Below are 14537 nucleotides of genomic sequence, written 5' to 3' on the forward strand. Positions count from 1 at the left end.
GAAGGAAAGATGGACGCAGATCCTGAGGGGGGAACCAGCCCATCACACCTCACCAGGGCCCCAGCTGAAACTTAGAGTAATTGGGAAAATGAGCACAAATGCTGCTTTCCTGGTACCAGTACAAGGGTGAAGGAGATGGACACAGAGAACACCCAACTCCTACCAAACGAGATATCGAGAGACACAGAGGCCCCCAAGACCTCATCATTGAAGCAGACCTAAAATGAACCCAACATGGCTCAGGGAAATTGGCAGAAAAGGGGATGGAAAAAATGTTAGAGCCACATGTTGGGTCATTATGCACAGAGACATTGCCTCTTCCCCATAATGGATGGTGGCCCCCACAATGCACGACCCACATGCCCCAATGAGGAGGGTCCCTGTGGAGGGGTCAGGCCAGAGAGCAGGCTCACGATGGTACCAACACGACTGTATACACTGAGTACATAACTAATAAAAAATAGGGAAAAAATTAAATTATTAAATTAAAAATAAGTAAATAAATCCCACAGTGTACACCAAATGGAGCTGTGGTTTTGAATATGGTTGTCCCCACCAAAACTCATGCCCAAATTTGATTCCCAGTGTGGCAGCGTTAGAACTAAGTCATGGGGCCACTACCCAATCTCTCAAGAGATGGCTTCCTTGAGAGACGAGGTTAGCTCTCTCAAGAGCAGGCTGTTACAAAGGGAGCTGGCATCTCTCTCCTTCCCACTCATGCACACACGCCTCCTCCACATGCTCCCACTTCTATTTGCCTCCACGTGACGTGGTGCAGCGTGGGGGCCCCACCAGAAGATGAACAGACACCAGAACCATGCTCCACACCTCCAGAATCACAGACCAAAATAAGCCCTGCTCTCTATAAATGATCTAGTGTGTTGCTTACTTTGAATCGCTGTGGCCAACATACCCTAGAGAAGCAATTGCAGGGAGGGAAAGTTTAGCATGGCCCATGGGTTCGGAGATTACCGCTCATTATTGTGGGAAAGGCCTGACCAAGTTCACGCCAGTAGAAGTGTGTGGCAGAGAATCTTCCAATGGCAGCTGATCAGGAAGCAGAGAGAGCAGACTGAAGCCAGAGGTGGGTATAACCTTCAAAGGCCCACCCATCCCTGAAACCTACTTTCACCAGCCTGGCCCACCTCTTATAAGGTCCACAACCCTCAAATTAATACTAAAAACTGGGGGCTGAGCATTCACAACATGAGCCTGTGGAGAGGCGTTACAGATTCAAAGGGTAAGAGCCAGCCTCAAGTGTTCTGCTGGGGCAAAATAAAAACAGACTAAGACAGAATGACGTTGATGGTTTATTGCAGGAGAATGAGAGAATGGGACACAATCTCTGTCCGAGGATGAAGAGAGCCCCTTGGTGGCAAAGACCCAGGAAGGCACAGGGAAAGGGGCCATGGAAGAACATTCTGGGCCCATGCTTCTTCTCTGAGTTGGGGGCAACTATCCAAACAAAGTGGACAGGAAGACTGTCACCCAGAGAGCCCATGAGTGGTCTTCCTGAATTGCTCCACTGAAGACAGCAGGCAAAGGAAGTGGGGGTTGGATGGTGATAGCGAAAGCACTTGGCAGACTTGGAAAGGGCCCCCCTGGGGGGGAAAGGGAGGAGGGGGATGAGATCTGCAGCCTTCTGTTCACGGAGCCGCCACCTGCCTGTCATCTGGAGGCCTTTTTGGTGGCAGTGCTGCTGCCCGAAGCTTTGGCATGGGGTTCTTTGAGCGGGTCACTGCCACAGCTGCCTTTGGTCTTGACCTCCAGGGCCAGAGGCCTGTAGCTGTAACTGCCTGAGGCTCCAAAGCCCACGCTGAAGCCAGGCCCTCCTGGTCCCGCGTTGGTGCTGCTAATGACAGCTGGAAGGGGCGAGAGGAGACCCCCCCATCAGGCCCAGTTAGCCCACATCCTGGTCCGAGCCCCTCATGGCGCATCTAACTTCCATTGCTCATGCTCTCTTTTAGCCTATAGACATGGTTTTTGATGTTTTATTTTTGTTGTTTGTTTTGTTTTGTTTTGTTTTGTTTTGTTTTGTTTTGTTTTGTTTTGTTTTGTTTTGTTTTGTGAGCCCTGATCACATGTGGCTTCCTTTTGCCTGCGCTTAGTCCATTTCTCCAGAGGTCTGTGTTTCTCTATCAGCGTTAGGCTTTAAGCTCCTAGCAGACAGGGCTCTGACGGCAGGTTCCCCCATGGAAAGAACCAGATGAAGACAAACGCTTCACAGAGGGCAGTATCTGTGCTGCTGATGCAGAAGAGGCTCTGCAATAGCCCTGCCTCTTAGCCCATGGTACCTCTTCAATACCTCCTCCAGAGATTAGACCTAGGGGAGATGATTTCAGCTATGTGTATCCACCAACAGCCTTTCAAGCCCCTTCAGCCCTCTTCCTTCCACCAGGGACTTTTCTGTCCGTCTGCCCTCAGTAGGAAGAGCGCAGCCGTCCGGCAACACCCTTTCCGCAGACTGTTGGAGAATTCCCCGTGGAGTATCACGGGATCTTTCTGCAGGTTGCACTTCTGTGTCTCATGGTTTTACTATTTTCTATCCATCGCTTCCCCTTGCTAACTGAAGTCATAGCCCTCTTTCTGTCTTTCTCATTTCACTTTGGTGAAATTAGAGCGACTTAGGCCTCTAGCAAGGTGACCAAGAGCAGAACTGGGATGTGTAGGTACTTACAGATGCTCACAGAATTCGGGTAGTCACCAGACATCCTGCACAGGGGGGAAGAAACAGGTAAATCCTCCTTAAACAATCACCCCATCTATCCAGGGGGGGAATCACTCTGGGACTCAGCCCCTCCTCTCGGAACATGCCCCACCCCCACCCGAGTCTTTCTTCCCATTTGGCGGAAGCACTCAAGGAAACTGCTTCAGGATGTCGCAGTAGGCTTTGGGAGCATCTGGTACATGGGAGGATTGTGGCTCCATTGCCCTCTAGACAATTCAGAAGAATAAGCCCACATTCTCACTGAGCCCCAGGCTTTGCCAGAGTGACTTTGCACTCAGATGACTCTTGGAGGCCACCTTGCCCCTCCCTTGCCCGTGAGAAGCAAGAACACTTTCTTGCACACTAGTGGCTGTCTGTACTTCCTCTCTCTGCCATCTCTCAGGGACACTTACATCTTGGTCCTTCTTGCTGTCTAACGCATCCCTTCCCTAACACTGAGCAAGCCCGTTTTCTGTACAGTTTTACTTCCATAGGATCCAAACAGAATCAAATTGTTTTACCTTTAGCCTTCCTATTAAAGCAGAGAGAAACACTCCCCCCGCCCCCGAAAAAGGGTCCCCTGGCCCTCACCGGCTCTCCTCGCCCTCCAGCAGCTTGCGGTAGGTGGCGATCTCCACATCCAGGGCCAGCTTGACGTTCATCAGCTCCTGGTGGTCACGCAGCATCCGGGCCAGCTCCTCCTTGGCCTGCTGCAGGGCACCCTCCAGCTGGTCCAGCTTGGCTCGAGCATCCTTGAGGGCACAGTCACCTCGCTGCTCCGCATCGGCAATGGCTGTCTCCAGGTTGGAGCACTGAAGGGACAAACAAATCCCTCACTTTGTGTTCGAGATCCTGCTCAGGCAGCCTCCTCTCACGTGATGCTTTGGGACCCTATGGGTTGGTCCAGCTTTGGACATCACTAGTGGTGAGTTTATCTTTCCTCCTGACTCCAGGCACCATTCACCTCAGCTCATGCCCTGGATACAAATCTTCACCTAGGATAAAAGATGGAAAGGACACCTAAAAGATGGGTTGCCTGGGTGTGTGTCCTGGCCCTGTCACACCTAGTGTGAAATATCATCTGAAATACCAAGATAACCCTGAATGAAAGTCTCCAAGTGGCTAGACTTCAGCTGCTCTACAGTGTAAGGCTGTCTTGGGAGAGCCTGTAAATTGTGATGGAAAAACAGAGGCTAATAAGTAAAATAATAATAGTGTATAGGAACTAGCCTGGATGTCTATTGACAAATGGGTAATGCAAATGTGGTGTTTATACAGAGGTGAATTTTATTCAGCTGTAAAAAAATATAATTATGAAATTTTCAGGAAAATGATTTGGAAAGTTTATATTAAGTTCTGTGACCCGGGCTCAGAAAGACAATTTTTTTTATAATCTCTCATATATGGATCTTAGCTTTTTTGTTGTTGTTGTTTTCTTCTTTGAGGTAAGGTCCCATTCTAGCCCAGGCTGACCTAGAATTCACTATGTAGTCTCAGGGTGGCTTCAAAGTCAAAGAAATTCTGCCACCTCTGCCTCCTGAGTACTGGGATTAAAGGAGTACACCACCATGCCTGACACTGGATCTTAGCTTTTAAGTGTGTGTGTGTGTGTGTGTGTGTGTGTGTGTGTGTGTGTGTGATACTTTGAGTCCATCCTTCATCCCAATCCCATAAAACATCATACTAAGAGGCAAGGACAGGCTTCTAACATGCTTCTGCATAACTAGCAGGCTTTCCATGTGATAAACATGTAACCTGCCCGAGGACCCTGCAGATGGGTTGTGTGCTTATATTCATGAGAATCCTGAGGGCTCCTGAGTCTTCTAGCCTGGGTGTGCTCTGGTCATGCAGCTAGCAGTGTGGTGGAATCCAAGCCTCAGCTTTTCTTTCTGGAGCATCCTCTTCCTGTGAGTCAAGTTTGCTTCACACTAAAGAAAGCACCAGCTTACTGATTCCAAATGGATTTCTAGAATGTTCTCCACCTGTCACCTCCATCTCTACTCGGCGGCCCCCAGACCGCCAACACCCACAGTATCTGGGATGAATGGTTCAGAGCCTCCAGGAGATGCCCAGGACCCAGTTGCCTGACCATAGAAAACCACCTCTCATCTGCAGAACTGGAGAGTCCCAGTCACTCAGGAAGCAACAATCAACTGTTACCTGAAATCAGTCAAACTGTCCTCTACTCCTTTTCACAGAACAAGATTTCCCGGGGTAACTGGGGAATGCTAAAAGTTTGGGTCTTGTGAATGCAGTGTGTGTTGAAAAGACGTAAGATTGGGACACTTTCAAATGTAACGTGGATTGTGGGGACATCAAACTTCAGTGAAATAGTGGACTGCTTCTTTGGTAGAAGAGACTAAAAGAAGGGCAGGAAAGCCCTGTGCTGGGACCCTTACAGGTCATGATGGGACCAAGTATCATAAAGGATCCCCACATGCTCCCTGACACACAATGCCAGAACACAGTGGCATTCTGCCCTCAAAGGGTCACCTTCCAATAAGAGCCTGGCTCAACTGTAAGCATACAGCATTGTATCAGAGAGACACCATAATCAAAAGCTGAAGATGGGATGGAGAGATTTTTCAGTAGTTAAGGTGCTTGCTTGCGAAGCCCAAGAACCCACGTTTGACTCTCCAGATCCCACGTAAGCCAGATGCACAGAAGTGAAGCAACCACAAGGTCACGCATGCCCGCTAGGTGGCGCAAGCATCTGGAGTTCAATTACAGAGGCTGAGGCCCTGACATGCCAATTCTCTCTCTCTCTCTTTCTCCTTCTTAAAAATAAAATTTAAAAAGCTGAAAATGAGTCCAACACCAAGTGTTTACCCTGCATTTATATTGGTCTTGATGAAACAAAAAGTCATAAGTTCTTATTCAATGCTGGTTTTTCTTCTTCCCAGCATCATGACATCATGAACCCAGTGTACAGAAGAGGTGTGTGTGTGTGTGTGTGTGTGTGTGTGTGTGTGTGTGTGTGTGTGTGGTGCAGAGGTGGGTAATGGAGAAAAAGGCAAGGAAATGGGGCAATTTGACCTGTCAAGGAAGCTGAGAACCACAAATCCTTGCACCTGACTTCCAAAAACTTTGGAAACATAGTTTCATCAGCTTCAGAACCAGAGCTGCTTTGGCTCCAGTCCCATGCTCACACACAAGGAGATGCCGGGAGCCGCGCCCTCCACACAGTGCCACCAGTGGGAAGGTCACACCAGTGTAGGACTCAGCTGAGCCTGGGCAACAGACTGCTTCTTCCAGATTCTACTCTAAACCACAGCAGAATCTCCTTCCTCCAACGAGAACCACCAAGGGAAACCTGTGAGTGTCTCCCTGGCCTACTGCATGATCCTCCCTGCCCCCCTAAACCCCATGAGTTATAAATAGCTAAAGAGGGAACCATGTCTGACCCCGTTTTCATATCCTATCTTTTCCAGATTGATGCTGAATCAACCTCATTTGCTCAGTCACTTCATGGAACCCACCTGTTTCTTCACGTTCCCTATCTCTGAGTGGATCCTCTGGATCAGCCTGTTGAGCTCCGTGATCTCAGCCTTGGTGAGTTTGAGGTCATCCCCGTGCTGGCCTGCTGCGATCTGCAGTTCCTGGATCTGAGGTTGGGAGAGAGGAGCGCAGGAAAGGTAAGAATTCACACGAGGAGGCGTGCCAGCAGGTGGGGGCGTGTTCCGCGTGGGAAGGAGTGCTCAGCACGCGTGCTCTCATTATTAAAGCAGAGGAAGCCCAGCAAAGGAGGGAGGGAAGAGAGGAAGAGGCAGAAAAGGGAGGAGAAACACCCTTTTCTCTCGGAGAAACGGCCCTGCCCCAGCTCAGTGGGATCTTTGGGTTCTCAAGCATGAGGACATATTAAAGTCTAAATGAGGGCTGGAGAGATGGCTTGGTGGTTAAGGCACCTGCCTGTGTAGCCTAAGCCCTCCTGTTTGACTCTCCAGATCCCACTTAAGCCAGATGCACAAGGTGACGTAAGTGCACAAGGTCACACATGCGCACGAGGAGGCGCACATGTCTGGAATATGATTGCAGTGGCTGGAGGCCCTGGCATGCCAATTCTCTCTCTCTCTCTTTCTCTCTCTCTCATTAAAGAAAAAGTTAGTCTGTTGGGATTGCCTCAAAAAAAAAAAAAAGGCCTGAATTATCTGACCTCATTATTCAAAAATTGTAAACAAGAAAAGCTGAGCTGTGTAGATGATGCACAGAAACTGTCTTATCAAGGATAGCGGATGAAGTCTCAACCGTCTGTCAAAGGTCACGGCAAGAGAGAGTGAAACCCATGTGTCCCTAATACATGCCAAGACTGTGGTTGATCTCCTAAGACTACAGAGAGACTTATGAGGTCCACTCCAGAACCAAGGGGATCTCCCCTACGCCCACACACACATATGTGCGCGTGGTAAAAGCGTGATAGCCGCGGTCACGGGGTTTTTCGTGCCTGGCACCCAGCTCACCTTGCCCTGGTACAGGTCCTCCGCCTCGGCCTTGCTCTTCACGGCCACCTCCTCATACTGGGCTCGAACCTCAGTGAGGATGCTGTCCAGGTCCAGCTGCCGTGTGTTATCCATGGACAGGATAACGGATGTATCACTGATATGAGACTGCATCTGAGCGATCTCCTGGGGGACAGTGGCGGACGGAAGCCGGTTAAGGGGTGCCCCTTCCGACCCTTCCTTGACGTTTGAACACTGCCTCAGCACCAGTGGCTAATTGAGAATGGTTGCCTTGAGCTTCTGTCCCAAGGGCTGGCACTCCCCTCTCTTCCGGAACTCATGCCTCCCAACCCACCCCTTGATCTGCAAACTGTCCAGGTTGGATCACAGGCTGGAGGAGCCCAGGGAGGTCCTTACCCCTTCATAGAGGCTCTTGAAGAATTTGATTTCATCTGTCAGTGAATCCACCTTGGTCTGGAGCTCAACTTTGTTCATGTAGGCAGCGTCCACATCCTGGAACACACATGGTGGCCGCTGCCTTCCCCTCCCGGCCCTCCCTGGGGCTCTTCACTTCCCTCACCTGGCTTCAAGAATGGCCCAGCCTCTGAGCACAGACCAACTCAGGGGAGAGCAATGGGTACCCCAGCAATGCAAGAGAATGCCAACATGGTGAGTTCTAAGAGCAGCATGAATCCCGGGCGAGCGACTTACAGGGAAGCGCCCAGAAGTTAGAATCCCAGATGAACTGGGTGGCCTAAAGAGTCCCTTTCCAGATGTGGAGGAGCCCTCTGGGCTTCCGCCAGCTCTCACTACTCCCCCTTACCTTCTTCAGCACCACAAACTCGTTCTCAGCAGCCGTACGTCTATTAATCTCCACCTCGTACCTAGTAGAGAAAACACCATTGCCACAGGGATCATTCAGCTCTGCAGATTCTCGCCGAGCAGCGAGTGATCAGCTCTGCGCCAGTTAGTAAAGTGAATCATTTAAAACGCGGCTGGCAGCTGGGGCTACAGCTCAGGGGTGCAGTGTTTGCCTCCCATGCTTGAGGGCCTAGGTTCCATCCCAGTACTGCAAAATAAGCAGACAGACATGTGGCTGGGGTGTTTTTCTGAGATTATCACATTTTTTTTCTAGTGACTCACAGGGAAAACAGTTAATGTGATTTATTCTAGATTTTATGCGTTGCTCAAAAAATAATTGCAGCTGGGTGTAGTGGTGCACACCTTTAATCCCAGCACTCGGGAGGCAGAGGTAGGATAATCACTGTGAGTTTGAGGCCACCCTGAGACTACATAGTGAATTCCAGGTCAGCCTGAGCTCAAGTGAGACCCTACCTTGAAAAGCCAAAAAAAAAAAAAAAAAATTAAAGTGCTTATCACATTATATAATGAAATATTTATTTCTGTGCTAGCCTATATCGCATGTTATTTTATAAAATATTTAATAATGTTGACCTCCTCTCAATAAAATTAAGTGCATATGCTAGTCATTTATATCTTTATATCTTTCCCTTTCATAAGATACATAGAAAATATTTAGTCAGAATCAACATTAGTTACAAATAGTTTTTCATTATTTACCTCAGGAAATCATACACCAGAGTCCAATACACACATTTAAAGAAAGACAATGCAGCCTATAGCACTACTGACCTTATAAACAATTTAATTTTTAAATACAAGACAATGTAAAGTTTAAAAACTATCAAAGTACATATTGATTTATCTTGTTTTATAGCATAAATATGTTAATTATATTAAATCCACATCTTTTAATCTTGACTGCTCTCAGTAATCTACTGTACAAGATGTAACCCTTAGTTTATCTGTTGGGTGATTTTCTTTTTTCAAGGTAGGGTTTCACTCTAGCACAGACTGACCTGGAATTCACTATGTAGTCTCAGGGTGGCCTCGAACTCATATAATCCTCCTATTTTTGCCTCCTAAGTGCTGGGATTAAAGGCATGCCATCACACCTGGCTTTGTTGGGTTATTTTTTTTTATGCAGTCCCCAAATGCACATATTCATGCCTTTGTTTGAATTTAGAAATGAAGTTGATTTTTCCTCTAAAACACAATTCAAGCTGGGCATGGTGGCATATACCTTAACTCAAGCATTCTGGAGGCTGAGGTAGGTAGATCCTGTGAGTTTGACCTGGGCTATATAGAGTGGGTTCCAAGTCAGCCTTGACTAGAGTGAGAGCCTGTCTCAAAAAAAAAAAAGAAAAAGAAAAGAAAAGAAAAAGGAAGGAAGGAAGGAAGAAAAAAATCAACTCTTATGTCTCTGGTTTGACAATGAAAACTGGCTTTCCTAATGAAACTACATGGCAGATTTTTTAAATAACTTGGTTGAACTAAATGTGTAGCCCCGAAGTTAAAAGTGTGTGTGTGTGTGTGTAATTATATAAACATGTAGAATCACACAATTTAAAATACAGACTTGGACAGATGGCTTAGCAATTAAGGTGTTTGCCTGCAAAGGTCTTTCAAATAAATTAGATTAAAAGTCACTGGAGGTCTGGAGAGATGGCTTAGGAGTTAAAGCACACTTGGTGGCACATGTGTCTGGAATTCATTTGCAGTGGCTGGAGGCCCTGGTGTGCCCATCCCCCCCCAAATAAATGAAAAACAAACTTAAAAAATGAAAAAAGAAGAAATACATTTCCAATGCTATGTAGCTTATGTTTAATACTTATTTAACAAAATTAGAGAAACATTTTGTTGTCTGGGCAACTCATCCCAGAATAAGCCTTTAAACATTAAAAAAATGTGTTTTCTACACTCTATCTTGGCATGGCAGTACACACCTTTAATCCCAGCACTTGAGAGGCAGAAGTAGGAGGATTGCCATGAGTTCAAGGCCACCCTGAGACTACAGAGTGAATTCCAGGTCAGTCTTGGCTAGAGTGAGACCCTACCTCAAAAAAAAAAAAAATAATTAAACATTCTAAATCTTCAAATCACATGCTGATTTAATGCTGTCTAGAGTGTTCAATGAAAGACTTAAGGATATAAAACTGCATTGAACTGTAATAAAATTTCAAGAGGGAAGTGACATGAAAATTGGAATTTAAGTAGAATAAAGATCAAAATGAAGTTCATGATGTTTACAGCAGAACTGTTTATTAACCTTTCAGGTGAAGGATGGTAGCCAGGGCACCAAGACGCAGTTGGAGACATGTAAATAATGATGTAGCCAGCATAAATTTATGTGAAAAAAATATACATTATGCTTGAAATTATTTCCCTTGCAACTAAAGTGTATAATAAGCTTTAGATAACATTTTTTTTAAAGTGTGGAGACTATTTTTGTTAGGATGCTTGAAAAAAATAATGTAAATAGTCTAAGAAAAACTTCAAGGTACCCAGTGATGCCTAAAATACACTTCTAAACATTCCCATTTAATTGGACAATAAATGCACCAAAAATGCTAACTAAAGAATGATGTATAATTCGGACACCTTATTAGATGTTGTAAAGGAAGCAACAAACACAGACACACACACACACACACACACACACACACACACACACACAAAATCACCTCTTCTCCTGGGCTCTCTATGCAGAACTCGGGCCAAGGTTCTGCTTTGAAGTGACTCAGAATAGAGGCGGTCACCGAATGTGGAACTTGAGAACGAACTCAACTCTGACTATGTCCACCTTCTAGCATTATGGAAGAAGTCACCTGTCCCCAGAGACCTGACACCTAGAAGCAAACTTTCAAAAAGCCTGAGGCTAGACTCCTTATCCATCCTTGAGGGAGCACCTCTAACCACAGGGCCACCACCCCAACCCCTCCTTACTCTCCATCCGGATTCAAAAATATTCTCAATATTTTTTTTAAACATGGGGTTCCAGGGCTGGACAGATGGCTTAATGGTTAAGTGCTTGCCTGTGAAGCCCGAGGACCCCGGTTTGAGGCTCGATTCCCCAGGACCCATGTTAGCCAGATGCATAAGGGGGCGCACACGTCTGGAGTTCATTTGCAGAGGGTGAGGACCCTGGTATGTCCATTCTCTCTCTGTCTGTCTGTCTCTCTCTCTCTGCCTCTTTCTCTCTCTGTCACTCTCAAATAAATAAACAAAAAATCTTTAAAAGTGGGGTTCCATAGCACAGATACACTTCAACACAAAAGAAGTTTTGAAGATTCACTTTTACTTGTAAAGGTTGTTCTGGAATTGGTTAGATGTTTTACTTTCTGAGAACTGCCATGGAAAACCGCACTCTGTAGGAACAAAGCCACGGGGGCTGTCCAGTTGATTTCAGCCAGTTCTCTTTGCCTGGTTCCACCACTCCCAATGTTAAAAAAAATTGAGCAAGTGTTTCCTAGGCAATGTGGAGCACCATTCCCAGTAGATGTCATCTGTCTAGGTGTCTCCCCCATGACACAGGAAGCAGTAATGGTCTCGGCAAAGGATCTAAGGCAAAACAGGCTGGTTTGAACTTGAAACCTCATCTACAGTCACACCCTCCAATGACACTTTCTCTGCCTTCCACTCACCTCTTCTTGCAGTCCTCCACCACTTCCCGCATGGTCCTCAGCTCCGAGTCCAGCCTCACCCGGTCCCCGGACAGAATTTCCAGCTGCTTCCGCATGTTGCTGATGTGGCCCTCATAAACGGGCTCCAGGTTGTTCCTACCATTGTTCAGGTCCAGCTGCTGCAGCAGCTCCCACTTGGTTTCCAGCACCTGGTTCTGCTGCTCCAGGAAGCGCACCTGGAACCCAAAGGTGGTCATGGTCCGGAGCCCCCCTTCAACTGCCTCTCTCGAGAGTGGGGCAGGAAGGAGTGAGGCGCAGCAGAAGGTGGATTCAGTCAGGGCATGCCATCTGCACCCCCAAGATAAGACACTGTCTAAAAGAAATCAGAAGGTCAGCTTAAGCAAGAGCAATGTCACAGCTGCCTTGGCCATCTGAGTAGCCATGTGACTGGGCAGCTTCTCTTGCTAGAGATGCTGGGATCGGAAAGCAGGCATTCAGTAAGGAGGACATTCCCTTTTTCATGAAGCCTGAATTGGTCTTGGCTGGCAGAGAGACAGAGAGAGAGAGAGAGAGAGAGAGAGAGATTGAGAGAGAGAGGGGGAGAGAGGGAATAATAATGGATGCAGCCAGAGACTTCAGCCACCACAGACGAACTCCAGACGCTCGTGCCACTGTGGGCGATGGAGCCCAAATGGTTAGGCTTTGCAGGCAAGCGCCTTAACCACTGGGCCATCTCTCCAGCCCCGGCTTTTATTCTTGTTCAAAGCAAGTTCTTACATCTTTACAGGGTTCTTCCTATTTCCAGCCCTCCAACATTTCCCTTCTCACCTATCTCTAAACCTGGGGAGCAACACACTTAGAAAGAGGAAGAGGCAAGCTGGGCATGGTGGCACACGCTTTAATCTCAGCACTTGGGAGGCAGACACAGGAGGATCTCTGTGAGTTTGAGGCCACCTGGAGACTACATGGTGAATTCCAGGTCAGCCTGAGCTACAGTGAGACCCTACCTCAACCCCCCCCCCCAAAAAAATTAAGAGGAAGAGGCTGGGTCCTGTCCCGGGAATGAGGGCTGCGTTTCTCATGCTCAGCCTCTCCCCTGAGCCTCAGGCTCCCCTTTTCTCCCCCACTGCAGCAGCCAGGCACAGCCCACATGGACCCGTTCCATCACCTTGGGTTCCTCCCTGACCCACCTGTGCCTCAGGTCCTTGCCTGAGAAAGGCAGTATCCTAACAGAACCCGAAGTTGTGCATTGATAAGTGAGTCACCAGAGCAGCTCCAGGTGTGGCACAACGTCTCCGTCAATGCCAGCAGCTGTTCTTATGTCCGTTATGATGAAACCCATGGCTCAGACGCGCTAGCCCAGCGGTGATGAGAGAAGCCCGTCCCTTCTCTCCTCCCCACTCGCTGGGGTCACTGCTGCTGACTCCAGAAACAAGTTCCCGGTTCCGGTTCCCTTCATTTCTGAGTACACTGGCCTAGTCCACACTGACATGCCTCCCCTCCACGTGTCCCCCACCGCCTGGCTCTTTGATTTTCTGGCTCTCTTCTCTCTCCTCCTCTGGAAACCTGCCTGACCTGCATGACTGCCCACTTGTTCCCTTTTACTTCCTACCACATTGGCTAAGCCTTGTAATATTCCCTGGCCTACGGGCCTTAGGTTCCCCGGCCCTAGATCTGTGTCCCCATATCCTTGTGTGACACTGGGCGCCCTCAAAGGACCCATTCCACAAGTATCCTGCCTCTGGGGCACCACTTCCTTCCCACGGTTTTGTTCCACAAGGAGGAAGGAGGCTTTCCTGGGAGAATGTGCCAGGCACACTGAAAATCCCACATGGGGGGCTGGAGCGATGGCTCAGTGGTTAAGGCGCTTGCCCGCAAAGCCAAAGGATCCAGGTTGGATTCCCCAGGACCCACGTAAGCCAGGTGCGCAGGGGAGCGCATGTGTTTGGAGTTCATCTGCAGTGGCTGGAGGCCCTGGAGCACCCATTCTCTCCCTCTCTCTTTCTCATAAATAAATAAATAATTGAAAGTCCCACATGGCCCTCCTGACCACCCGCTGGGATAAGATCATCACTGTGCCAACTTGACAGCAGATGCAGGAAGGGATTCTCGTTCCTGATTCGCACACAGCTCATCCGTGGTACCCGCCACCCCGAGACGCCAGTACAGATGCTCCACAGGACCCACCTTGTCGATGAAGGAGGCGAACTTGTTGTTCAGAGCCTTGATCTGCTCCCGCTCCTGGGCGCGCACCTTCTGGATCTCGGGGTCCACCTCCACGTTGAGCGGGGCCAGCAGGCTCTTGTTGACGGTGACCTGAGGGATGCCGCCCGGCGGGCACACCGACGGATACGTGGGCCCCAGCCCCGCGCTGCCGAAGACCGTGCCCACGAAGCCTCCGGGCCGCCCGCCGCCCGCGCCCCCGAGGCCCTGCGCCAAGCCTCCGCTGCGCCCCGAGGCCGCGCTGAGCGCCAGGCGCCGGCCGCCCCCGGCGCAGAACAGGCTCCTGCTGCTGAAGGCCAAAGCGCCCTTGGCCCCGGCCCGGAAGGAGGCCGGGCCCCGGCTGAACCGGCCCGAGATGATGGCCGAGCAGCCGCTGAAGCCCAAGCGTTCTGCACCGGGGTACAGGGCCAACTGGCGACTCATAGCTGGCGAGGATCAGGACCGCCGGGGGACAACAGCGGGGCGGCACGGTCAGGCCTGCGACAGACTCAACTGCCCTGCTGGCCCGCTTGCCCCTTAAATAGTCCGGCCTGGACAGACAGGCTGCAATCTGCTAATTTGTATGTCGCTGATCCCTCTTGGGTCACTTGGAACCTCTAGAGGCCTTCATTTAGAAAATTACCATCCGCTCTCCAAGATTTTTGTCTCTGGCATTTGAACTCTCCACAAATCCCCTATAAAATGGCC

At 48.9% G+C, this 14537-nt stretch overlaps 1 protein-coding gene across 2 annotated transcripts; it reads right to left on the reverse strand.

Moving 5' to 3' along the window:
• Positions 1-1668: 1668 nt before the first annotated feature.
• Positions 1669-14273, reverse strand: LOC101595185 (keratin, type II cytoskeletal 72). 2 transcript variants are annotated; one of them, XM_004649866.2, is made up of 9 exons: positions 13815-14273; positions 11649-11863; positions 7967-8027; positions 7561-7656; positions 7165-7329; positions 6187-6312; positions 3299-3519; positions 2678-2712; positions 1669-1862 (listed from the first exon to the last, which is right to left on the reverse strand). In XM_004649866.2, the coding sequence occupies exons 1-9, from the start codon at positions 14271-14273 to the stop codon at positions 1669-1671; spliced, it is 1572 nt and encodes a 523-aa protein (XP_004649923.2). The 2 variants fall into 2 exon arrangements, with proteins under 2 accessions (XP_004649923.2, XP_004649924.2); XM_004649867.2 differs by lacking the exon at positions 6187-6312.
• Between the last annotated feature and the right edge of the window lie 264 nt (positions 14274-14537).

Source organism: Jaculus jaculus, chromosome 6 (assembly GCF_020740685.1).
Source record: "Jaculus jaculus isolate mJacJac1 chromosome 6, mJacJac1.mat.Y.cur, whole genome shotgun sequence".
Taxonomy (NCBI): Eukaryota; Metazoa; Chordata; class Mammalia; order Rodentia; family Dipodidae; genus Jaculus; species Jaculus jaculus.

Excerpts from the sequence above, each read along its gene's own strand:
- LOC101595185 (XM_004649866.2), bottom strand. The coding sequence starts at position 14,273 with ATGAGTCGCCAGTTGGCCCTGTACCCCGGTGCAGAACGCTTGGGCTTC. Across the intron at positions 11,864-13,814 it reads TCGCCTCCTTCATCGACAAG|GTGCGCTTCCTGGAGCAGCA; the intron begins GTGGGTCCTGTG and ends TTTGGGTTCCAG. Across the intron at positions 3,520-6,186 it reads TAGGGAACGTGAAGAAACAG|TGCTCCAACCTGGAGACAGC; the intron begins GTGGGTTCCATG and ends TTGTCCCTTCAG.